General features: G+C 43.3%; 1 protein-coding gene across 8 annotated transcripts in view; it reads left to right on the top strand.

The window, feature by feature from the left end:
- Positions 1-27,565, top strand: part of prdm16 (PR domain containing 16) — a 170,245-nt gene that overhangs the window by 40,926 nt on the left and 101,754 nt on the right. For all 8 annotated transcript variants that reach the window (XM_035646461.2, XM_047331061.1, XM_047331058.1 and 5 more), the window contains exon 2: positions 15,734-16,203. In XM_035646461.2, the coding sequence (XP_035502354.1) occupies positions 15,734-16,203 (470 nt within the window). The remainder of the gene's footprint in view (positions 1-15,733; positions 16,204-27,565) is intronic.

Here is a 27,565-nt window from a genome sequence, read left to right on the forward strand (position 1 = left end):
ACCTTTTCAGTTTAAGATGGGTGAAGGAAATGCGTCAGGTGATGAATCAGTCACAGAGTGAGGCAGGATTAGAGGAACGTAGGGATATCCAGAGCAGACAGTGTTGAAAAGGACCCCCACCCCCTAAAAAAAAAAGAAAAAGAAAAGAAACGTGAGAACATGTTGACAGAGGGAGGATTTCACCTGATGGTGTTGCTTTCACTTTAGCTGGCAGCAGATGTCACATGTCCTGAACAAACCGACTTTCCTTAAGGTCTCATCAGTAACATCCGTTCTGTTTTAACTTCCAAAGGGGCATGAATACATCTTGGCTCGACAAGACAAATCAAAGTGTGGGGATTCTTAACACCTTCCAAACATGTGGCGGCCCCTGGAGTGTCCAGCTCTTTAGGACTTGACCTCGACATCGACCTTCAACCCGGCCCATTGGCCTCCCGCACCTCCCGTATCTCTGTCACATTGACACTGGCATTCTTTCACGTTAGCGCATCGCAGCGCCGCAGATAGGCCTGCCAGACACCCCCAGCGCTCTCCGTGTATCTCTGTCACACACACACACACACACACACACACGGTTAATTGGTAACCAGAGTTTATGGGTCGCCGGGAACTTAGAGTTCGACTACTCCGTAGCGAGGACGACTCGTGAGATAATATGTCTGCTTTGGGTGAGTTATGACCACACGTGTGACTGTTGAAGAAGGATGTTTGAAGTATGGCGCTGTGTGAGATTAGGCTCCATGCGTGCGGTGTTTGAATTTCTCTTGGTGTTGTGATGTTGTCGTTTTTATCTAATTGTTGAGAGGGGCTACCACCTTACATTTAAACGTGGACGACCTGTGATAAAGCTAATTATATTTTGTGACATATTTACATAACATATTGTGTGTCTGATTGTGTTTGCATGTGAAGCTCCTTTAATTTACCTTCATTTCTCCTGTAGCCAAATGCTAACCTTTACAATTGCCACAAATATGGATCAGTAATTCTTCACCCCCCCCCCCCCCCAATCTAATCCAAATGTATTGCACAGTAATTCAAGGGGTGTTTTTTTTAGAAGGAAGTTATTTTCCCGTCTTTGACTCTTCAGTCAATATCAATAAAGTGGTCTAGTTATCTATTTAACGCTCCTCCAGCAACGAGGAGATCAATACTCATCTGTCATGGTTTCACCCACTGAATGTTATCGCTTGTGCCGGAGATTAGCCCGCTGTAGCATCTTATCCTGACATTTTCTGTTATCCAGACCTATGTAGGTTAGAAGCAGAGGTCTGTCTCATACTCGCCCTAATGGCCACATGCTGAAGAAATTGAAAGACCGACGTTGAGGTTTGCAGAGCTGGTTTGTTACATATCTGGCACAGTTTATTTCATTTTGCGTCTGCTTCATTCAAAAAAAAATGTCCATGTCTTCTCTTGGTGTACTTTCAGTATAAGATGGCTTATGAATTTTTTATTTGTGATAATAATGGGGAGCTTTATGCTTACGTTTTCTATTCCTATGTTTTAGCCAAGCTTTTTATTTTTATGTTGAAATATTCCATCAAAACATTAATTTTTTTCACTTTCTATCTTAGGCTATTGGTGTCTATCTTCTGAGAATTTTTTTTCTATGTTAAGTTGAAGGTAAGCTGTTTTTCTTCCTTCCATATACCATGCTGCTTACTGGCCTGGTAATACACATGTGTATGTGACGAAAACCCATTGAATTGAAAATAGACCAAAGACAAAAGAATACAAGTCAGACTCCCTGTTAACGCGGGGTCCTTTCCCTGTCACACTGGTGAGGAGGGTCATCCATATCCCCGACTGTCACAGCACCCGACCAGGCCCATCCTTCATTCCTTTCTCATCCTTCAAGTCCTGACCACTCTCCTCCATCCGTCTGTCAGGCCAGGACTTGACCTCTCACCTCCGGAGGCCCGCCCATCTTGTTACTCCTAACCTTTGGTTGATAGTGTCACTGACCAGCAATGGTTAATGTATCTCATTTCTCCCCAGGCGCACAATTCGCGGAGAATGTGAATGTGAAATGCCAACTTCAAAATCACATCCAGAAAAATCCCTCTGTGTGAAAACTACACTGAGGGTCTCATAATATTTAAAAAAGACAGGAGAGTAGCCTACATAAATGTTAAGATAAATTGTCTGCACTTGGCTGCAGAGCAGGGGTAGAATAATACCACAGAGTAGGATCAGCCCAAACAATTTAAAACGAGCAGCCCAGAGTATGAAAAGTCGTGTCGATGAGATAACATTGTTATCCCACAACGCTGAACACAGCAGCAGGACTTACACTGTGGTGCTAAGACATCTGATATACTGTTATTTTGTATGTGCAGAGGCATAAACTTTGCCTCACCGCATCTCGAGCAAGTTCCAGTCAAGATTGAGAGAACCTACGCTGAAAGAGATCATCATTATCATCGAGGAGCAAATATTTTTCTTGAGGGGAATTACCTCATTAGAGAGGGAGTATAAAAGTCAATTTCTTCAACCCCCACTACCCTCCATCTTTATTTTCCCCTCGCTGTCTCTCTCTCTCTCCCTCCCTCTCGGCGTCCTTGTACCTTGATTCCCTCTCATGCCCAGACTGATGAGCCCAATTTGGACTGGTTCTGCGGCCGCCTCAGTTTGATTAATGGCTCTGGGTGAGGCAGGATCCGCGCTGCCTCGTCCTTGTTTCGTCGCGCTCGTACAGACGTGGCCACTCGTTGCCACCGGACCGACCTTGTAATTGATGACAGAAGCCCGACCATTTGCAAACCAAATGTGGAAGAGGGAGACAGAGCAAACTCTGCTTCCAACACCTCTCCACCTCCCCTTTTCTTTCTTTCTTTCCCTTTCTGTCTGTCCATCTCTGCACCTCCCCTCCCCGTCTGTACGCCTGCTCTTTCATTAGGTGTTTGTCACATTGATATGAAGGGGCCAGGGCAGCATTGTGACATGCTCAGGAGGCAGTATAAATATTTGATCAGCCCTAATGGAAATCGTCGCAGCGGACTAATTGCGCTACACATTATCTGCGGTGCCATATCAGCGGCGGACATCCCCTTTGATCCTCCCTTCGTCTCCCCCCTCTCCTCTTCCTTTCAGCCCATCTCAGCCTCTCTCTCTTTTGTGTACGCAGTTTATTTTGAGTCATATGTCTTTATCTGACCCCCACCCCTCTGCCTTCCGGCCTTTTCGTGTCAAGAGTCTGTGTTGTTGCCGTCATCTTTCTCCCAGTGCACACTGACATCTCTGTCTCCTCCTCATTGCATGTTTGTGTCTTCTGTGTTGTGGCCCCTACCAATATGTCCCTCCGTACAGTAGCTAGGACTAAATAGCCAAGTCAACAAACACACGGCTATCTGCAGCTCACAATGTAGCACTAATACAGACATCAAATGGTCCCATACACTGTCCATAAAATAAACAGAAAATGAATACGATATAAATACTCTGGTGCTGAGAAGAATTATATGTTTTTTGACTGAACATTAAATCGAAGGAGATGTTGATTTGATGTGTGCTGATGTTTTGGGCATTAAGTCAGCAGACATCTGCCTTGCATTAGTTGATTATAAAAGCAAATCCTCTTTGATTTCTTTCCCGACTCTTAGGGTGCTAATGTGTCAAAGGTTGCCACACAGTAGCAACTCACGCGTCGACATTTACTATTTCTAATCATATTTTTTGAAGAACTTTGTTGTAAGCAGTTAGTTTTTTTTTAATGCTCTAGTCTCCACTGAGCTCGGTGAATGTGCCAAACTCGTTGCTTTTATTTGATTTCCTGCTTTCAGCGATTCTTTGAATTTTAAATTGTTTTCTTTGTTTTTTTTAATGGTAAATGTGTTTACTTCCAGCAGATGTGACCCTTTAGATGTCACACAATGAGTTTTTTTTTTTTTTTTACATGTCCTTCCTTAACCTCCATCCTGTTTGTATTTACTTGTTGTTATTTACAGCGCGTCTGTTTGGTGTCGCTCCTCTTTTTCTCTCTCTCTCTCTCTCTCTCTCTCTCTCACCCTCCTTCGGACGTTTCCATTTAGCCAAAGACAAAACAAGTTAATTAGATCGGAAGTGCAGGCCTATCAATGGGGAATCAGTATTCAAATCAAGGCCTTGTCTGGACACAAACAGCAGGAAGCCAAACAAGACCCAGGCTGAATGGGAGGATAGGAGACGGAGAGAGAGAGAGAGAGAGAGAGAGAGAGAGAGAGAGAGAGAGAGAGAGAGAGAGAGAGAGAGAGAGAGAGAGAGAGAGAGAGAGAGAGAGAGAGAGAGAGAGAGAGAGAGAGAGAGAGAGAGAGAGAGAGAGAGAGAGAGAGAGAGAGAGAGAGAGAGAGAGAGAGAGAGAGAGAGAGAGAGACTGCAGTTTGCGACATTGGTAAAAATACACAACCGCACATTTCATTGCAAGATCAATTGTATTTACATTTCCTTTCATGCCTGTGTGTGTACATGTGTGCGTGTGTGTGTGTGTATGTGTGTGTGCGTGCGTGCGCTGATTTTTTTTTTTTTTACAGCATTAACCTAGGACCAATCACAGCTGTTTTCAACGTGGTTATCATCGTCACCTTTTCAGTGAAGTAAAATAAAGGCAAATATATGCAAAACAATGCCAGAGAAGAGGACTTGTGAGTAACCACATACAGTAACTGAAGCTGTTTTGCACTTCAGAAACTTTGAGTGCATCGTCTCTATAGGTGTATATTAAGATTCAGTACAAAAAAAGTCACTTTTAACCAGTTAGTTTGTTGTGACTTTTTGTTTTTTCTCTCACATACACTCTGAGATATGGAAGTTTGAGAGGAAATGGATGGGAGAGGACAGGCAAGGAGAAGCAGATACAGGAAAGGAGGAAAGGGACATGGAGGGGTGGGAGGTAAAGGTCCCATTATCTCGTGTGGAGGGCCACCTGAGCTAAAGACAGCCATTTGTTCCCAAATCGACCTGTCGACCCCCACCTAATTACCAGCCAATTATTTCCAAATGGACCGCAGTCACCCCACACCATGCGCACTTAAAGAGGAGAGCGACAAAATTGCCCTTCTCTCTCTCTCTCTCTCTCTCTCTCTCTCTCTCTTTCCTCTCTCTATCTCACTCATTCTTTTCCAGTATCTTTCTTTCATTCTTTCTTTTTCCGTCTTTTCTTTTTCAGTATTTGTCATACATATACATACAAATGCACGGACACACACACGCACACACACACACACACACACACACACACACACACACACACACACACAGCTTATTTTCTCATTTTCAGTTCCCTCTGTGGTTTGGTGTTAATTAAGTGGCCTAATTATGGAAAGACTTGACACTGAACATGTGTGTGGGTGTGATTTAACGTTTGTGTACTTTCTCTTTGTGTGTGTGTGTGCGTGTGCGTGTGCGTGTGCAAGTGCATTTGCATATGTATTTGATTCTAAGAAACAGGAAACTGTTTGATTATTGCCATTTTCACAAACACACATGCTTACACAAACAAATGTGTGATGCGGCCCTAATTGTAGCTGCTGAATTCTCTCTCTCTCTCTCTCTCTCTCTCTCTCTCTCTCTCTCTCTCTCTCTCTCTCTCTCTCTGTGGCACCGGTCAGTCTCAGCAGGCCGATGTGTATCGATGCAGGAGCCACCCAAAGGAGAAGAAGGCTGTGTCCCTGTTCCCAGAATTCTTTGTGGTTGCCCTCCATTGTTCCCCGCCACTTGTATACAGTATTGTCAGACTGATTGTGAGCCTCCGCTCCCTCTCGCTCCGCGGACGGCTAGAGAGCGAGCAGAGCCGAGCAGAGCAGGGAGACGGAGGGAGAGGGGATGAGGAGGAGGAGGAGGAGGAAGGGAGCAGTGAGCATTGTGTCCCCTGCTCGCCATTCTCCTGCCTTCCCATCTGTTTCCCTCTCTTCCTTCCTGTTTCTGTGGGATAGTGAACAGATTAGTAATAGCCCCAGCGCAGCTCCTAATAGGGGAAGTCATGGTCGGGAAATACGATGGATCGGTTCGAGATATCATCTGGCTGAGTGGCGCAATAGTTTTGAACTCTGACACCTTGCTGCTTGCTGGGTGACTTTGATCACTTTGATACAGTGTGTGTGTGTCTGTGTGAGAGAGAATTTGTGTGTATGGGTGCATTCCCACTGCTGGAAAGCCGTTGCTTCACAAACAAGTTAAGCAAATCGTTGGTTATTAGAATACTTCACTTATTCTATTATTTTACTCATCATTACAATTTTTAACATTGAAATAAGACTGGAATCAACTCCGTTACAACAAAAAGCTGAACATTTACAGCTAGTAATGCCAGTACTTATTGAAGGGCTATTGCATTGATTTATATTATAATTAAAGGGGTTTATATTTTTTTGTGTACCTCTTGCAAAGCCTTTTTCTTGTTGTAGAATGTAATTTATACCCCACTAAGCACCATCTTAATATCTGGCCAGGCAATATTTAATCTTCATCTGATCTAATCTTATATACATATTCTGGAAAGTTCAGTGTTAAATGGCTTAATGTGTCTGAGTTAGTTTTCTGTGTGTGTGTGTGTGTGTGTGTGTGTGTGTGTGTGTGTGTGTGTGTGTGTGTGTGTGTGTGTGTGTGTGTGTGTGTGTGTGTGTGTGTGTGTGTGTGTGTGTGTGTGTGTGTGTGTGTGTGTGTGTGTGTGTGTGTGTGTGTTCTGCTGCTCATGATTTGAGTTAGCGCTGTGCACCGGCCTCCTGGCTGAGTTTGAAGCTAAGTGGATTAGCATATCTCCCATGTCAGCTCCATTCACTGTGACAGCCTGATGACATGGGACTGTGTGACGGCCGCGACCCACCTGACGTCCACTGCTCAGGCCTCCCAGCAGGTGGTCTGACTCTGGGAGAGAGCGGGAGAGAGGGAGGGGGGGGGGGGGGGGGGGCAGATTCACGTTCTCAGCAGTTATGAGCTGAGGTAAACTGCAAACTTGTCATTTTTGTCTCTTTTTGCGTCCTTGTGGAGAATAGATGCTTTTATTGCTTTTTCTTATGGTCCTGTGATTTTTGCTTCTCCTGTGTGAACATTATTGATCATGTTAGATATATTAAAAATAATTATTAGAATCATAATTGCGATTAAGTATGTGTTTAGTTTACAAGCATACACTACGTGGGAAGTTTGTCCGCTTCACATTGAATGCTTTTGTGTGCCAGATCCATAGCCGCAAAGAATTTGTTGAATGTTGCATGAATGTTGCGACATTTGTGGAATTAAAAAGGCAGAAAATAATGACTGAAAAACTACATAAAGAGTTTATTCATAACATATTACAATAAATATGGTGAGATGTTTTTTTAGATTCTTTTTTTGATTGGAAGTAATTTCTTTCCAGAACGTTTTCTGATCTATTTACTTGGCTACTTTTAAACACACACACACACACACATATTGTTTGTAAGTATTTTTCTTTCTTTCTCTTCCTCACACCAGCTCTCCTCTCTCTTAAAGTACAACATAACTCTTTTCTCTTGATCTCTCATACCTCATTGTCTTTTTATTCTCTCTCTCTTCTCCTCTCCTGTTGCACACACTCACTTGTCTCCCATGAACCCTTCTAGCCACCTCTCTCTCTCTCTCCCTCTCTCTCTTTCAGTCTCTCGCCATCTTCAACCACCCTCCTCCTCCTCCTCCTCCTCCTCCTCCTCCACAGTCTCGTGTCGGCCTAGCAGGCAATGCTAACACTTTTGTCAGGGTGATTAATAGCACACTGGATTGTCGTTAATTCACTGGCTAATGACTGGAGGGAGCGGGCGGGAAGAAGAGAGCAGGCGAGCGGTGCGAGGTTGGAGAGTAATAGACTGATGTATGGATGTAGGCTGCTTCCAGTGGCAGAGGTGAATATCATCACCCTCCCCAACCCCCTCCTCCGTCCACACCGACACCCCTCTTTACACGCTGGTACAACCTCAGACGTACAGCTACTGTATATATTGACTCGAAAAGCTATGAGGCTGTTCACACACACTCACATGAGTAACCATATATGCAGCCACTTGTAACTCCCATGTGCGTATGACTTTGCCTGACAGAAATCAGATAATATGCATTCAGGGTTTTTTTCCAGATCAGCATTTTTTTTATCACTGCACAATTACTCAGTTTGAGGCTTTTCCAAAGTATTGCACTATATATTTTATCAGATTGCTGTTAATTTGATCTAAATTGTGTTGCAGTTGAGAAGACAACTGGAACTGGTGTTCCAGTTAAACTGAGTTTAGGCAGCTCTTTGCCTCAGGAATCCGTTGGACATGCTCGTTTTTTTTTTTTTTTTACCTGTGCGGAGTTTCATTCGACTGTGGTTTGTAAAAGTGGTTCTTAATTGGATTCTTTTCTTGCGACAAACTGTGGTGATTATCAAATGTTTTCTGTTGGAAAACCGCTGGGATTTCTAAAGAGAAAGAAGTGGCCCGCAGATATTGCATGGGTTTGAGGTAATTGTTGAAAAAGTAAGCGAAAAAGAAAGAAAGAAAGACAGAAAATGTATGACGCACATTGTGCCTAAACCAAGCATCCTTTGTACTTTACTGTACCTCGTTATTAGATATTGCACGTATCAGATTTGCATTAATGTTAATATATTTTCTTGTTTTCAAGATGGACAAGACTGAAGAAATGTAGCACATAACTCGGATGGATGTGACAGCACGTTGATCCAAATCTCTCGAGATTTTATTGAATCAAATTAATAACATGTCCCACCTGAGATTATCACTCAAACAAAAGGCGTTGCCAGAAAGATATGCACGCTGACGCACACACACACAATCATCCTCTCTCCTCCCTCGTTAATAAGAATGGATGGGTTTGTTCTGCACCCTGTCTGCCTTGGTGCTCCCTCAGCTGGCTGCCTGGCCTCCGGAGCGAATTGCTAAATGAAGCTGCACCTAGAGTGGGTGTAGGGACACGGACAGACACACACACACTCACGCACACGTGCACACGTTAACACATTCACACAGACACTCAGATGAAGAGAGAAAAAGAGAAAGACAGTAAGGAGTGCAGTAGTTTTCTGCTGCATAGTGGAAAGTGTTGAAACTGTTCACCCACCATGTTGTCACGTTATCTGGGACAAACGCAGCACTTCATCTTTTCCCTGGAGTTTGTTCGAGGCCATCTTATTTTTATTTTTTTTTACATTTCATTTATTGAAAACTGAACACCCAGCCTCCGATTTCATGTTGTCAATGCCTTCATGCATCAGACACACACAAAAGTGACAACCCTTTTCAAAGAGGAAAAACCATAACATCGGTTTCTGAATTGGTTTACACGGTAGAGAAGATGTGACTATACGGTGCTGATGTCACGGGTCTGGTGCCACTCTCCCACAAATGATTCCCATATTCAGGAGCTTTGCAAAGAGGGAAATATATAATATATATAGTTATCTTCCACCTGGAACTGTGAGTAGCATTACTGTCATTGGCTGCCGTGGCATCTTGAGTGTTTTGTTGTTCGTGGACTGGTTTGTCACAGTTAAACGGCTGATTGAGTCGAAACGGAGCCTGCTGTGAAGGTCTTGGTCTGTTCCATGTAATTACATTGTGTCCGTTTGTATTTCACTCTTTGTTTTTCTTATCTTATTTTCATGTGATTCCCCTTTTTTCACGTTCCCATTTGTCATTTTTTACCTTTAATCCTCACTTCTCCTCCTCCGTTCTTCCCGTTCCCTCCTGCTCCTTTCTCTTTTCCGTCCTCTTGCCCCACCCCACCCCCCTCACCCTCATCTCTCCTTCACTCCCCCCTGGGGGATGTTTGCAACTCAATTTGGCAAATGTAACTCACTATTGATTATTATTAATATTTATCATGTTTGTCAACATGTTTTGTCCTAGTGCTATTAATCTGCCCTGTTAATAAATGTCTGCAGAAGCCCGGAACCCGGAACCCATGGGACCGCAGGGCCACCACACGCACAAACACACACACACACACACACACACACACACACACACACACACACACACACACACACACACACACACACACACACACACACACACTGTCAGCTGCAGGAGGTTGCCTGCTGTCTCCTACTTGCCTGGGGGCTTGCTTTCTCTCTCCCTCTCTCTCTCTCTCAAACACACACACACCCACACTATTGGAGGACAGAATGCCTCTGGGCTGCTCAGCACAAATAACACATCAATACATCAGCCGTGTTGTATTGGCGCTATACACACAAACACAAAAGTGCACACTCACGTATAAAAACTCACAAAACCGACACTCAGTTCCTCATTGAGCCGCACTGACCGAATTCCATCCAGTTGTCTTTGTTTTTATGTGGAAATGTTGAAATGTTCACAAGTGCTGATACGGTTATAGTTTTTTGTTTTTTTTCCTCGGAGAAAGGAAGTAATGCTGGCCCCACACTAACGGCTAACTGGACATATTTTGGGTCCCAGTTGCCCGAAATGATCCCGTAGTCTGTAACGTGCAGTGTTTACACGCATAATCTTTATGTCACAGACTGAAGATTAATCTTCCCATTCCAAATGATAGATATCATATGTTTGATTATTCACAGATTCTGTTGTGTGAGAGTAACATCCGTGATGTTCTTTGAATATATGTGAGCAACAATAAATGCGCGGCATACAGTATGTGTTGCGTTCAAACTTTGTAAAACTCCATACACTGTGTGTGTGCATAGACAATAATGAAAAGAGCCTTCGGTTTTCTTTTCATGGTATTTTTGGTCATGCAATGAAAAATAAATTATATATAACATGTAATATAGCACATAAAATATAACATACTATTGAGGACATAAGCTTTATAAACTGCGACTCACAAAAGTATAAACTTTAATTCAGCAATAGGTTTAGTAACTATTGCTGTATGTAAAGCAGAAGGACAACCAACATTTATTTAACCAGCATATTCTTCTTTTTTCTTTCTTTCTTCCCTTCTTTCTTTCTTTCTTCCCTACTCCGAAGCCTTGTTGTAATTTAAAGTGTTGCTTGGAAATGTTCCCCGGTGCTTTTACAAGGGGAAACAGTGTGGCGTTCTCGCTTGGAGAGCACTGCTGGTATTGTAGCCGACTGTGCCCCCGTTGCTCACTCATTACTTCCTCACGACTACCACACACACACACACACACACACACAAACGTGTGCACCAAACGCACACCTTCTCCCCCCTTTGGCCGCCTCGTCACATGCTTCCATTTGTACGTCATTTTGAATATGTGGTACCGTGGAAAAGTACACCGCTGTACAGTTTTTCACCTCTCCGTCTTCGCCACTCTACCTTTAATTTGCACTTGTTTAAGTTTTACAGCTGCCTCTCTCTCCTCTGCCCCCCACTCGTTTTAAAGCACAAAGCGTTTAGGCTCTTTTGTGTGGAGACAGAATCATCAAAGGCCTTGTTACTACAGAGAAACAGGTACCAATGTCTTTCTGTGGCCCAATAATGAAACTAAGTGGGACCATATTGACACAATATAGCGGCACAAACAGCAGATTAGGCTCTGGGTTTTCACGCCGGCCCTAACAGACGCACACACACATGTATGCACAGAGTTCCCACATCAAAATGTTTGGTCATTTATTGCTCAACCGGCTACCCATTTTTCATATCTGTCATGGTCCACACATTCTCCCTCTGCCCCCCCCCCCCCCCCCCTTTCACCAGACGATCTTTTCTCCCCATATTTGGAGCCGGTGCAGAATTTTGCATACTTTTGCGTTTTCCCTGGATACTCTCTTTTCATCAGTGGCTGACTTTCCTCTTGAATTGAACCAGATCAATTTACGGCCAGACAAAGATACAGTCTCTGTGCGTTGGAGAAGGAAGGCAGTGAGGGAAATAAGACATGTGTGTTTTATGATGGCCATCATTGCCATACTGGTCCTATTCCTAGCTCTTTTTTTCTTTTTTTTTTATCATAGCCATGACTCCACTATGCTGCTTGCTCTCTACCATACCTGGCTCTGAATACTCAAGCTATTGTTGCCATCTATTCTACCCTGCGGTCCTCAATGCGTTACAATATATGCATCAAGGTGTAAAAGAAAAAAAAATGCATCATTTTTTTCAATGAAGGCACGGCTGCTTATTCTGCAAGACATTTGGTTGGTTCTCATTTGATGCATTATTTATAGATCCCTTCCCAGAATTCTTGCATGCAGTCTGTGTTGTTCCTCTCTACCCGGACCACATTGACAATACAGCTCAGTCTATATGCCACAAGGCACATGTGTTTGAGTGCGCCCAGGCAGACGGCAGAAAATGACTCCCGATCTTTATCTTTCTGCATTTAAGTCTAGAGTGCTCTGATTAAACACAACCACAGAACAATTTGCCTGTTGTAAGGCCCTTCGATTAAACTGCTGATTTCCAGCACCGTGTCAAGTTATTTTGCCATGGCAATGCTGATTACAATGTTATCAGCGTTTCATAATTTGAGAAAAAAAAAAATTCTGTTAAACTTGACTCTTAAAAGGAGGTATATTCAGATTCTCCTCTTATGGCTTGACATTATTCTGTCTTAGCTTGTCTCACGAAATACATCACGTTGCTAAATGTCGGCTACCTTTCAAAGGTTATTGTCTATAAATGTCATCTCTATGTCACATCTTGTAATTTCACTGTGACGTGCAACAATTATGAGATATCATCTTTACCTACAACACCATCTGATCCCTTGCACATGTGTTTAGAGTACAGTAACAGCTCCTGCAGTTGCAAACAGATGTGTGTTTGTGTGATAGCCTGCATCTGTTCATACGTGCCCCCAAAATCTTTGTTATTGCAAGCCATGCTACAAAGCAAAGAGCACCGTTTATGGCACGCATTTACAATTTATCAAATAAATGGGATGCCTTCATGTGGCCTGGGCCCGGCTCTCAGGCCGAGCAGCGTAGTTTTCCACTGGAATAACAGCCGCTGAACAAGCAGCCCATTGTAGCCACAGCCAGCACCGGGACCCCCAAGGTGCGAATTAATGATTGACCCCTGATGTAATCAGGATAAATAGCTCCCCGTAAAAGCGAAAGAGATGGTGAGACGAACAGAGAGAGAAAGAACAACATAAGGAGCCAGGGAGAGGAAGGCACTATCTGGCTCTGGTGTTTTTTAAGAAGCCCTCTGGGAGATGAATCTAACATCTCTTTCTGGGTCTTTTGAGACCAAGAGCTAACATACAGCTGTTTAAAAGCAGCGCAGTCGTCAGTTTTTAGACTCTTGGCCTCCGCCCCTTCCTGGCCCCTTTTTATTATTTTCCTGCTTACTTTTCTCATCTGCAACTTTTTTCGGCACTGGTCGGACGTAGTCAACTTGTATTACAGAGGGGAGGGGAGGGGCGAGCTTGTCTCTATAGGCGAGTAATCAAAATATTTCCCAGTTTTCTCTCCAGGCAACTTTTTTTTTATGAATCAACAAAGTTACAGTATGACTGGGAGTTGAACTTGTTTAATATCACACTGCCACGCCATTCCAGCCTCCCTTTACTGCTTCATGTGTCTCACAAAAGATGTTTTGTTCATTAAAATTAAGAGGCACCCCCCCCCCCCCTCGTCCTTGTTACTCAATTATCTGACGTAGTAATCTCTACATTTTTTTGTGCTCCGAGGCTCTTAAAGCCAAATGTTATTTAATAGATTTTCCAAGGCTGTCTCTCTGCTTGTCAAAATTGCTCTGAATGGGTCAAGTGCCAGTGAGAGTGAAGAGAGAAAGTAAGTGAAAAAAAAAGAGAGTTTAATAGCCTGACAACACTTTTGAATGTGCAGAGTGAGCAGCAGATAGGGCCGTGTTATAAAACTTTAATTGATCTGTGAAAAGTGGAAGCTACTGCTGGCTCACATGTTCCAATGCTTAATTGTGCGCATGGTCGGAGCCCTTATGAAACAGAGATCATAAAAAAAAAAAGGGTTCTTTTCCAGTCAAAATCACTCGATGACGCAGAATCAGTCATAAAAGGCAGGATTTTACTGCTGCAGCTTTATATGATAAGTTTCCCGGATCTGCATGGACAGGCTGCAGGATTGCCAGGCGCTGAAAAGCCCTTGTCGCATGCTTTCATAGTTTCACATTTCACATTTAAAACTTACATGTCAGTTAATTTAACAGCTGTCACAGTCCACATCTGTCACTGGGCAGAAACCCAAATATTTATCAAAGAACAAAAAAAAATTGAATGTGCCATTGTACTGATTCAGTGTTGACTCTTTTCCTACTTTGGCGCCTTGATTAGCCCATTCAATCTTTCTCCAATTTACAATTTAAAAAAATATATCTTGAAGATTAATTTACACTTGAAACTGAACTAAAACATATTAATCGTTATTTTAATTGAACTTATTAAGCATGTACAGTTGCAGTTTCATGACGTTTTAATAAAATTCAACCCACAAACTTTCATTGTGACCTGATAAACTGCCGTGTGCTCACAAGCAAATTTTATTTGTTAAATGCAATGTTGCAGCTCAGTGGCAGGTTTGGCAGCAGACTCGATGGAGGCTAGCAGAGCGAGAGGGCTTGATTGGAACCACTCCTGCTGTAATTTTGGGCCTAGTTAGCCTGCTGATTGCCAGTCCCTGTGTTTAGATAGTTAAACTGCAGTGGTGCTTTGAGTAAAGACACCAGGATCTGTCCAAGAGAAGAAAAAGTAGGAAACACACATAGATGTGCTCAGGCAAACAAACAGGCACAAACAAATCATTCTGGGGATTGAACTTCTGTATTGACTGAAACAAATCAGTAGAACCCAGTGAAACTGTGATAGAGCAAGCAATCCGGTCAGATTTGTATCTTTTTTTTTATTCTTTAATCAGACTGTTTCTGATTTAAATCCACATATTCCTTTCATTAAAGCGAAGGTCTTCGGCGGCCTGTTGTGTAAAATGGCTTCATAGACCAACATGTTTTTAATTCCTCAAAATAAGATATTTCCAAATGCATTGTGTTGCTATCAGTATGGAAGATATTATTTGAGCACTGAGGCATATGGCAAAGAAGAGAAGACATATAACATGCTGTAAAAACTGCCAAATACTGCACACAGCTCAGACTCTACCTATCACTCACTGAGACGCATTTTGCAAATTCACAAACCTTCACTCTCCACAAAAAATCCTTAATAACACAGAGAAATTGGATGAAACTTGGAGCCAAATGTTTTGACACACACACACACACACGCATGAAGTTCTCATCATAATGTTCAGTCATGTTGGAACGGTGGGATCCTGGAGCGCAGGCACCATCATGTTGTCAGTCTGTGGACATGGCAATGATGATAGGTGACGAGGTTAAGCAGGTCAGTGATGGACAGATTCTTTATTTGTAAAATGAGTCCTGGCAGACAACAGTGACCGATGGAAATGAGAACTTTTCCCATCGAGGACTTGGCGACCTAAAGCTTCTTCTCTGCGTCTGTTTGGCTCCTCTGAGACAGCCTGTGAGAAATCTGTAAAGTCTGCATTTTGCTACTGAAGGCCATTAGATGAATAGGTGTTCTTTTCTCCCTAAACTCTTCAATTGCACAGTGCAGTTTTCCAACAGTTTCAGAAATGGAAGGGTAATGTTTTTTGTAATTAAGGGTCAAGAAGTCTTTGGATGTTTAGTGCCCTGCTGAATTTGGGGATATGACTTATTATTCAAAGTCCTTGGGAAGTTGTAGTCCATGGTATGATCTCCTAATAAATTCCATGTTGTGTTATGTTATACCTCCTCAACCTGCCTACGGTATTAACAGTCATTTCTGTATGTTTTTTGCTAGATGACAGTGAGCCAGTGGATAGCATGTACGACACAGAGGTTGACCTCCCAGGTTTGGCAGCCGGCAGTGGAGGCGGCGCTGACAGCCCAGAGGACGATGTAGAGGACGGCGTCATCAGCATGTCCCCCCTGCCCTCACCGACTCCTTCCCATCCAAACAACAACCACCACCACCTGCTGCATCCCCACATCTACGCCGCCCACCACCACCACCACCTTCACAACAACAGCAACAGCAGCAGCAATGACCAGGACTTCACCACACCCAAGGAGGGCTCGCCCTATGAGGCGCCCGTCTACATTCCTGACGACATTCCCATTCCCAGTGAACTGGAGCTGCGGGAGTCCTCTGTGCCTGGTGCCGGCCTGGGCGTATGGGCCACGACCCGCATTTGTGCTGGCGAGAGGTTTGGTCTGCACAACACGCTCCACCATGAGGCCATGGGCAAAGACGGCTCCTTTGGATGGGAGGTAGGCACCACCCAGGCTACTGTGCTTTGTTTTGTATTGTTTTTCTCTTCTTTCATTTCACTACGAGTGTCTGACACATTTGCATTTTGTTGTTGGCACAAACACAAATGAACAGTAAGCTATGAAATCAAAGACTTAGAGAAATAAAGGGGATGAACAAGCTGCTCACAATTCCAGCCGTCACTCTTTATTCATAGGCATCCATCTCCTCATCAGCAAAGATGCCCGTTCCATGTGCAACCCCTGTACGACTGGACCTCATATTCGACTCCTGAAAACAGACACACACACACACACACACACACACAGACATACACACCCACATACAAAACGCAGTCGTCCAGAATTCCAGCAGCGCAGCAATGTCAGATGGAAAAATCTGCCTGATTAGTGGAGGTATCAGCTTTTCTGGGCATCAGTCCGAGCAAGCACACTCATTTGGTCACGCCACCCGATATGGAAATGGAAGAAGCGTATAGCCCAATGCGGTGGCTGCATATTGAACTATTAATTTTCATTTCAACATGACATTAGAGGATATTGAAGTTGCTTCAGTAAGCTCATTAGGGGGAAAAAAGGGAACTCCTGATCTCCCACTTTTTCTCTCTCTCTCCCTCCCTCTTTCTTTCTCATATGCCTAATCAGAGATGAAATATACTGGCCTGCTTTTCATTTCACTGACTCCTCGACTCTTCATTCTTGGGGGGGACCGGTCTTTCACATAGTGTCACATTACGTTTCTGTGTAATAAGGAATAGAGACTTGGATGAGTTAATCTTTTGAACACTGTTTGAAAGGACACGATGTGCTTGACTTAGACACCAACTAAGGTACACAGTTTCAAGAAGGCGTACAGGCCTTGCAATGATTTTAAGAGATTTTTTCGCCCCATTTTTATATAGTTTCTCGAAAAATTGGGACATTGTAAGACATTTTTTTTAATATTGAATGTTAGCATGACGGACCACATGAATTAAGGATAGTGCTGGGGGAATCTCTTGCTCAGCTAACACAACTCAAAAAATTAACAGATGGCATTAATCAATTAAATAGGAGGATTAAAGACAGTGGATTGTGAAAGTGTAGCATAAGTAGTTATATTTTCAAAGCCCCCCCCCAACATTCTCCTTAGAAGATTTATTGTTGACATCTCTGAAAAACTTGAGTCTTAAATAACGTTCATGAATCAGCCATTGACAAAATTTAAAAGGGATCTTGAAAGGTTCTCTTAATAGCTTCAGTCTGAAGAACTCCTGCTGGTTTCCACCAAAGTTCCCCGTTTCTTTTTTCACCGTTTCCTTCTTAACAGTTGTAGGAGCATGCAGGCGATTAGAGCACACAGGCACACGCTATGTGGCAGTGTGCCAGGCTGAACATTTTCCTTTTTTAAAGTTCATATTATGGCTAGCCATTCGGGGTGCAAAGGGCACCTCTCCAAAAGCTACACTCTCCCCATAGCGCTTATGTTTTCTCTCAGTTTTCCTCCTCCTTCCTCTTTTCTCCCCAGACACCCGACTAATGCATATTCATCAGCTAAGCTTTCGCTCTCTGGCTTGTAGGGGGAAAAAAGGCCACCTTAAGCTACACCACCTCAAAAAGACTCAGCATATTGTTGCACTTCTACTCTCCTGTTTATCACTGCACTTTTGAGGAGATCATTTCATCTTTCATATGTCAGGCACAATATACAACACATATGTGAGGTAAAATACAGTATGTACATGTAAACAGGGTGGGAAGACATTTTTGCAACATTTTTTCAGATCATATTGTATGTTGACCCATCAGCTTGAGGTCATTCTGTGTCTCTTCAAGTAAAATCTTGGTCTCAGCTTCCCAACCTGTCTAAAGGTACCGATTGATCCATCTTCTCTTCCTCTCCCTCCTTAAAGGAGCTCATTGGAAGGCTGACTCTGGCTGAGGCGATATAATTTTTTTTAAGATATCCTGTCTGGTTTGGGGCTGGAAGCCTTCAGGGGCTCTCCTCTCCCAGACTCTTATCACGGATAGTCATAACAGTCAGCCTGTTGATAGTTATCAACAGACTCCCCGAGGAGTCCCATGCACCCCTTTCTCCCCCCCCCCTTTCACTATCTTCCCCTCCACTCATCTACTGCCTCTGGTCTTAGACAAATAGACAGGAGAGGCAGCGACAGAAGTATGGCTGAGTGAAAAAAGATGTTAAAAGAAATGAGAGAGTAACAAGGATTAATGACGAAGGACGGAGGAAGAAGATAAGATGCAGAAATGGCATATTCTTTACTGCAACAAAAACACAGGCAGAGTTTGACACTGTTCATGGAAATTCTATGTACATCTGTGTGTTATACTGGTTCCCTGCCAAAACAGGGGGAAGTGTCATGAGAGATGATGTCATCTCTGGTGTAAATATGATCATATCTAACCAAAACTTCTACAGTACCGTTCAACTCAGCCCTTCTCGAGAGGAGGATAAATTAGATTAGGTGCTGAATTTAGTTATCAGCTTTTTATTATCTTAACTGTGCTTTCATTTATTAATAAATTACAGTAAGTTGCTGATGTTGAGAGAAAACCTTTTCTTTTCAAAGTGCTTCTAAGAGTTAAACCGCCTTGTTTTCTTCATGGTGTCCACTTAATCTTAAGTTGATTGAAATGTCCTGAAATCATAGGTTGTACTTTACATGTACTGTAGCTATGTAATCCTTAGAAACACAAAATCACCCAAATTGCAGCTACAAGGCATGCCATCTGCAGTAGTACCCTTGAATCCAAAATGGTTTAACTACACTGACTGCATTTTTGTGGATTTTCTACTAAGACTGGCAATAACTCAGTATATTGGCTTTGCAAGCACTGCGGTCTTCCAGAGAAGCCGCGCGGCTGTACGAAACTCATGACGGACGCTGTGGTGCTCTATCTAGATATCTGAGTGGCGGTGTAGATTGACCGTGAGAAAGAGAGAGCATGATGAAAACAGAGAGTGAAAAAGTAGGATAGAGTGAAATAAGCAAGAGGAAGGGAGAGAGGAAGCCCTCTATTGTCTGTCCTGGGGCGTCAGGGATTGGAAGAGGTGTTAACTCATACTCATTTCAGCGAGACGGACGGCTTAATATAAGAGCTGCTTCGCTGCAGGCCATGGCCATTCTCTTCTGTCTCAGACTCCCTCTCTGGGCCTGCACCGAGTCATCCATTTAAAAACCATTATGCTCCCCCTTTAGCTCAACATGATAGAACGCCAGGGCCCCAGGTCTACCATATGTGTGTGTGTCTCTCTCTGGCTGTGTGTGTTTAGGGCTGCCAATCCCTCAGGATAGAAAGGCCTGAGCCAGCAGAGTGAGGAGAGGCCCTCGGAGAGTCCAGCATGGGGATCTACTGTCAGAGTGACTGCTGCTATTATCTGCTTGGTAGATTGGCCTAACTTGCCTGTTGATAGAGACATGTCACTATACAATGGCTGGAGGTATTGTGCTGTTCATTGACTGGCATTCAATGGACTCACTGATCTAACTCCCCTGGGCGTTCACAAGGCAGTAGAGAGGGCAACACAAAAACTTGAAAATGTAGAATTTGTGGATAACTCCTTCCTTAAACAAGTTAGGGTGCCCCCAGCAACTCTGTCTTAAGACTGCTTTTAGAGGAATAACAAAGAAATTCAAAGAAATTCACATTAATGTTCATATTCTGAACATTTGTGAAGCAAGCAAACAGCGTGGCCAAGCCCTCCCGATGCGATATTAATGGTGTTTACTCTCACTTCTCCTTACCCTGTGACCACTGGGTGTATCTTTGCACCTCTGAATCATGGCTTTTGAAACTCCTCCAGCACTTAATAGCTTTGTCTTTTCCCACTATCTTTTGTTTCCAAAGCCCGAGTGGTTTCCCGTCTTACTTAGTTTCGCTATAGTCTTAGTTTGAAGGTGAACGCATATCAGGTGATGCAGTAAAATCTCACCAACTGTGAGAACATGAAGTCACTTGCTTGACGGTTTTGGACAAATTGCTGTCTTGTAAACTTGAAATTACCAATCATGGTGTTCTGGTATTGTCCACTTATAGAATTTAAACTGTACACCGTTAAATACCTTCAGGGTATTCTATATTCTCAGGCATGATGTGACAAGGACATGTTATGCATTTTGATTTTCGGGATGTGCATTGATGTAGATGCTTTGGACAAGGTCAACACAAATGCTTTCAACACACAAAAACATGTATTCTAGAGTCCTTGTCAGCCCCGCAGCCATATTTGTCAGTCTGCAGCACTGGACCTTGGGATGACTTTGTTCCTGGCAAACTTTTGTCTCTCTGTCCCTTATTCTCTTTCTGTTTACTTTTTGTGGGGTGATTTTCCATATCAGCATCATTCATCCAGTGATGTGTGGAAAGAGGCGAAAAGTATGCTAGCTCTTCTGTTTACCCTGCTGTTGACATAGTGATAGGCTAAGACGTCTGGCGGGCACTCTCATGTCGCCAAGGTCCTACGTGACAGATACCCATCCAGCCATGGCATCATGCATCTCCCTCACCCTCTGTCAGGCTCGAAATCTATGGACTTTCACCTAATTTTTCACGCTGACGCTGTGCTCCTTTTGTTCCCGACCTAATCGCTGAGCTGAGCTAACGTCCTTGTCTCCAAACCTGAGGGAGAAGAAGTTCTGCCGCACCCTGACACTTATCTGTCCTGACCCACCTCTTGCCTCCTAAAGTGTTTGCTCGCCTTTTGTGTCTTGCCGGAGAAGGGCGGATGGCTGAGCACTTATGCGGCGAGATATCCCAATAGGGCATTCAAGGTGCAGCTTGCAACCTGTCTGATCTGTTTGCCTTCCACAAAAAGATATTCTTTATCTGGATGTTTGGCCCTAAAGGTGACTGGTACCGGCCTGATAAGGCAGAAACTCCCTGGGACTGCCAAGAGACGGTAGTCACACCAAGTGAATGGATTGTATGAGACGGAGCAAGAAAGAGAGGGAGTGAGATAATGAGAGATCGAGTCATTTTCTGCTTGATTTGAGTAATGTGCTCCCCAGCGTTCTCACAGTGGCAGTCATGTTCTGATGGTTCAATTACAAGTGTTGGTTAAGGTCAGACAAAGCAAGTATTCACGAACCATAACACAAGAAAACCTCAATCCTACATGAATCCATTTGTTCGTCATCCATTTTTAGACACTCAGTCTTAACATTACTTGTAGTTAACTTTAACCCCTGCTGTGTAGACTATTGTATAGCATGAGTGAAGCCTTTTACATAAATGGGGTCATTATCATGTCTCTTAGTAATCAAATCAGGACCACGGTCTGATGAGCAGAGCCTTGAGCCGAGAGTACTTCTCCTAAAGCCACTTAACGTAAAAAACAGCAGGCCCCCTTAGCTTTACCTCCTCACACACCGTTTCGTTGGAAAGTAAAGGGCAATAAGATATTAAAGGGTCAGTTCACCAATCCCTCCCCCCCCCCCATGAAAGAAATCAAAACGGAAAGCATATTTTTCTACTTAGCCCTAGACCTATCTACTTACCAAATGGAGTAGATACTGAAGTACAACAGTGAGAGATAGTGAATAAACGTTGCATAAAATGTCTGCAAAGATAACAAAAAAACACAGACAAGTTTTGATTAGAGCTGATATTTCAAAACCTGGGAACATAAATCTCTCTGATTGATAGATAACTAACGGATAAGTGCAAAAACAAATTTTTGTCAAAAAAAATTTAATTTGTGTGAACAGTCCCTTTAAAGTGTTGTCTACAGTTTTAAGTTAGGAGATCCACAATATTCAACAATGCACTGAAGTGGACACATATGTAACATAGTTTATACATGAAGTGTCCTAGTTATGCATCAGTTCTGGCATCAAAAAGGAAAAAAAATAATCTTAACTAAATCTTTTGAGATTGTGAAAATGATGTTTGTTTTTAAACCTTAGCTGTTTTTTTTATCGTGATTTTTAATGTATGAAATTATGCGTTAGTGTAAGGAGTTAGTTTGGCACATGTGCTCCCAGTCCCACATTGTAATGAAAGGGATATCAAACCTGTGGTTTCTAATAACAGTATTGACCAACAGTGTGCGGTTTTCTGTCTTCATCATTTGACTTTGACAGAAACCCCAAGTTTACACAGAGCAAAAACACCAGAGAGGGAGCGTAACACCACAAGTCCCGGGCCCTGCGTGCTGTAATATCTTCCATTCACGTTCATTTTATGTAGGTTTTAAACATGCCATTAGCCAATTTAATCCAATTTTCCCAGCTTTCGGAGCACTCCAGTGGAACAGATTCCATCTAATATTAAACATATGGTCGCCGTTGCCCCTAGAAACCCCACACCAGTGCTGGGCTTTTTTAAGAAGCTGTTAAAGACAAACCTCCTGTGTCCCAGTGCGAACCGTTGTCAATTATCTTCAGTGAACACGGTAATTGATAACGAGGAAGCAGGGCAGCAAATTAAATGTCAGGTTTGATTAGAAGCCTGATGCCTTATCATTTGTTCATAACTCATTACCAACATCTGTTAATTATTTAATAAATTAATTTGCGGCGCTCAGATGAAAGGTGTGCAGGCTCGCGAGGAAATACAGGGGGCAAAGTCATCCATCTTTTAAGAGAGAGTGGAACTCAACAAATATTGTCCCTGGGATTTGGGCTGTTATTTTTCGGTCATTGGTTTCAGACCTCAGCCACTCTAGCCAAGCATTCTCAATGAGACCTCTTGTTTGCCCGGATAACCCCCCCCCCCCCCCCCCCCCCCCCCCCCACACACACACACACACACACAGTCTCCTCACGCATCTCCACCACAATGCTGCCCTTTATTGTGTGAGGTTTCTCTTTGCAGACGTGCTTTAAACATTAATTTAAAGACCCTCTCATTGACCCATCAGTCCTCTGTGGCAGAGCACAGGTAACCCCCGTCTACTCCTCCTCTCCCCCTCTCTTTCACCATGTATCTCGTGAAACCCCATCGTTCATCATTGCTCTGACGAATAGTTCCATCAGTTGGGGCCTCGGGGCAGGAGCCGACGATGATACTGCTCTTTACCACAGTGGAAAAATTATGACATTTGACAAATGCAGTTCATGCTGGTGATTAGAATTATGCTATTATGAAGAAATGCCATTTTCTGCTATCCCAACTCTCGCTGCTAGGGTGATATTTATAAATTAGTCATGAAAAAAGACTCGGCTTACCTCAGCTCTGCCGTTCTCTATGTCACGTGAAACATCTGTGTGACAGTGTTATTTGTGTGTCTATAAATGCATAGGTGCGGGCCCTCTAATGGAAGACCTTTGTTGGTCACAGATCATTCACTCTTTCTTCCATTTTCACTCACTTTCCCTTTCTCCCTCACAATAAATCTCAATCCCCTGTGCCGCTTAACATTTCTGTGACTCAAGCAGGAGATGGTGACCTATTAATCAGGTTCCCGTGGCTGTTGTGATTGCCATTTTCCATAATCAGATACACAACACTGGCCAAACGAACTGGCTGAAGAAATATCTATTTCCGTTAACTCCTTGCGGTTCTTGTATTGTGCCATAGACCTGAGGCCAGAAAGAAGCTGGAGTCCAAGGCTGTGCCTTTTAATTACTTTTTATTAGGTGAAAGGAGTAATATTTCTGCACAGTGTGTGTAGAGTCAAACAGTCATGGTGCAAGCAGAGAGTATAAAAGGCCCTCGCAAGCATATTATTGGTTCTAGAATAAGAAGTGTTCCTTAACAAAGTTTAGGTAACCTCCATGTTCTCTGCTATTTACAAGCTTATATTTGTTTTAAGTCTTTTAAAATTAAATTTGATTTTAATGCACTGTGTGTTGTGGTGTGTACATGCTGTGTTGAGCACACAGACATGTACATGCATATGAAGTGCACATTACCACACGCACATACATCCATACAAACATAAAGAGACACAGGCAGGCAGGGGAAAGACATTTTTCCCATGTTATTCTTTCCTTTAGTCGGTCATTTAGAATAACAGGGTAGAGTGAGAAGCTAAGCACGATGACGACATCAGATGTAAAAACAGTGTTGAATTGTTGAAGTGTTGAACAAGCCGGGTTGTCTTTACTTTGGAAAGACTTTGGAATCGCTCAAGTGATTTTCTCATTTTCTCCTCCACTGTCATGGGGAGCAAGACCTGGCGACTTTTCTGCATGAGACAACAAGGAGGTTTGAGATTTGTAGATGTGTGCATCTCTCTCTCTCTCCCCCCTCTGTGTTTGAGTGTGTCTACACTCGTAAGACTCGTGTATACATCTTTGTCCGTTATTCATCTTGGGCATCAGTCCGACCTCCGCAAAATACTAAATCTGTCAGATTTACCCAACTTAAGTCGGATCTTACCGGGACTTTGATGTCATATTTTGATTTGGTACAAATGCTGTGTCTCCATGACAAAACAGCTGTTTCCCAGACGTTTCATTTATGACATATCAGTGCCTCATTCAATTTGTTTGCAATATTCTGCACACTGACAGTGCACTTTGATGTTTAATGGCTATAATGTGCATTGGTGTCGTAGCTGAATTTCTTCCAATCTGATGTAAAGGAATAAGAACAGCTTGAAAAGAGCTGTTCACTGTGTCATTGTAGGAGTCTAATATTTCTTTGACACAAAAAAGTGTGGTAATTTTTAGTAGCTGTCCTTCCATAGTAACCATGTTAGATACAACTTAGTGTTTGCTAGTCTACTCAAATGGCTGTATTCTAGAATACTGATTTTTCACTGACGAACTCATAAGAACTGTTTGTATGCAGTCAACTGATACTGAAGACATACAGCTGTATGCAACAAACAAGGCTTTTACCAGGTCAAACTAAGCCCTAAATCATAATGCCACAGACAGATGGACAAATGCAGAAATAAACAAATGAACAAGTGAGTGAACAAAGGGACAAAGATCATTCTAGTTTCTAACTTTACTCTCCAAAAAAAGAGTAAAAAGATAATCAGACTTTTAGTCCAGATGTGCAGAACGAAGGGGAAGGTGAGCGAGCGGCGAAATGGATTTCTGAAAATTTCCATTATGGTCAAGCCTCTTAGTCATTCTGTCTTTACATGATTGTGCTCTGTGTCACTCTTTCTGAAATGGAGGTGAGCGGATGTCTGTGCTGCTGGTACACCATGGTACTCACTGTGGCACCTGGTGCAACAGAAGGGTGGAAAAAAAACACTCAAAAAAACATTCTACCTCATTGAGTCTCTGCTACGGAGGCTTTGCCACAAAAGCAGAACAAAAGCATTGTCATATTTTGGGGGGGAGTGTGACTCTGCATATGCGCTGAGAGAGATGACTCGCACCCTTAGTGGTACAATTATCTACAAAATCACACGAAGGAGGTGTTTGATATCATCTGTTAAATTCAAGTACAGTATGTCCCCTCAGCACTGTTTTTTCCTCAGCAATTCATATTTTAACAGTAGATATGAAATACTGACAACGCTGTCTTTATAATGACATTCTTCATATTTTGCTTTGTTTTGGTGTCATTTTATCGAGGGAGTGTTTGTGGTGACAAAGCCTGCTCCCCTCTGCTGGCCAAGAGCTCACAATGGCACTTTCTGAACAAGCGCTAAGTGCCTTTAACGTTGTGATGTTGATTCTCAGGGCGGGCAGACCGAGGGCCAGGCATTCTACAGTGGTGCAACTGTAAAAAAAACGTTCACGAACAGTACAAACTGGCTGCCTAACAAACTGCTCAAGTGCAACAAGTCAGCTCTTTTCCAACCCGTCTTCCTTTCCTCTCCCGTGGAGTGTGAGGCACGATCACTGATCACTGTGTTTACACCACTTTCCGTTTCCTATTTCCTTTTTATCTCTTTGACTCCCGTTCTGGCACACTTTGCACGTATGTTTACAAGAACTAACACATTGGCACAGTGCTCTCACTAACATCCCTGTACCCCCCAGTGCCTTCTCTCATGGAGTCTTTTGAGTCTTTCAGATATCTGTGAAATAGAAGTATCTTATGCTTTTACGAAAAATTGCACAACTTTTGTTTTAATTATGCCCAGACTCTAATCTTTTCTTTTGTGATTCATTGATTTTTCAACCCCCTCTCTCAACCTTATGTGGCCTCCCTCTCTATTTCTCGTCTCCTTCCTTTTCTTTTTGCTCCCTCCTCCTCTGTTCCTGGCCTCCGGGGTCCCTTGTGCTTCTAATTCGGCCTTATCAGTGAAGTAATTTAGCTGCCACAGCTTGGGTTTCTGTTGCGCGGCATGCGGCCCCATTGTCCTGCCCTGCTGTTGCTGAGATAAACCCTCAGATTGAACAAAGTCCGCGCTGACCTTTGCAAACTCCCAAATCTCGCTCTGAACACCCCACCAACAGAGATTCTCTCTGCCTCAAGCTCCTTTCTTAGGGTGAGGAGGCTTTGGGGCATATCAAGTAGGAGGGAGAAGGCGAATGAGTGTGTGTGCATTTGTAGTGTGTGGGGTCAGGGTGGATTGACTGAGCGTGAGATGGACAGGGGAGAGGGATTAAGATGGCTGACTGAGCCTGTCTATATTTCCAATGGCACTTCGCTCTAAGAGGGAGGCAGAGGAAGAAAAAGTGCACTGCAAGCAAAGCATTGAAGTGTGCATTTTTCTGTCTCCTTCAGACGGCTAGAGGAGTCTTTTGTGAACCACATTCTCTGACCTTCCTGCCTTCACCATTCAATCAGAAATATGATTTCTTTGACGCACAAGAGACAGTTTGTGTCTTAGTCCATTCTACTTGCTGTTGATGTCGCTGAAACGCTTCATTGAGAATCCAGACAAAAGCACTGTTGAACTCCTTGTCTCTCCATTGTTATCTATCATGTCCTTCATGTCTTGGCAGAAGGCCCAAGAGGAGTCTTTCGGGATTGTTGCTTTGACACACAGTGGAACGACTAAAGAGGGACGGTTGAAGCCAAGTGGATGGGGTGGGGGGTCGATGCTGTGCCGGGGAGGTTTGGGGCACAATGCAACAGGAGTGCCCTCTCCATTGTGGACCACTGTCATCCTTCAGAAGCCACTCTACTAGCTCTCGATGTCGCAAATCCTCTTTGCTTTCTATTCCAGCCGTCTTTCGGTCAGGCAGGAAACCTCGTCAAAAGGTCTTGGACTTAGCGATTGAGACAGAGTGGGTGAAGGGTACTATAGAGGAGGGGAGGAAACAAGAGTTGTTAGTGCTGAGTTCTGGTTGTATTTATGTATGCATGTGTGTGTGTGGGTTGGGTGGAACAGAGACAAAACATGGGCCCTAACTTCAGGAGACGGATTCAGATTGAGTGGTGGAGGACTGGAGAGAATCCGCACCACAGTATCTGTTCGTCAGGGTGGCCCTGTGTTCATCCCACCCTTCTTTCCTCCATCCATCCCTCTTCCTTTACACCTCCCCCTACCCGCCACCAC

The sequence above is a fragment of the Scophthalmus maximus genome, chromosome 3 (genome assembly GCF_022379125.1).
Source record: "Scophthalmus maximus strain ysfricsl-2021 chromosome 3, ASM2237912v1, whole genome shotgun sequence".
NCBI lineage: Eukaryota > Metazoa > Chordata > Actinopteri > Pleuronectiformes > Scophthalmidae > Scophthalmus > Scophthalmus maximus.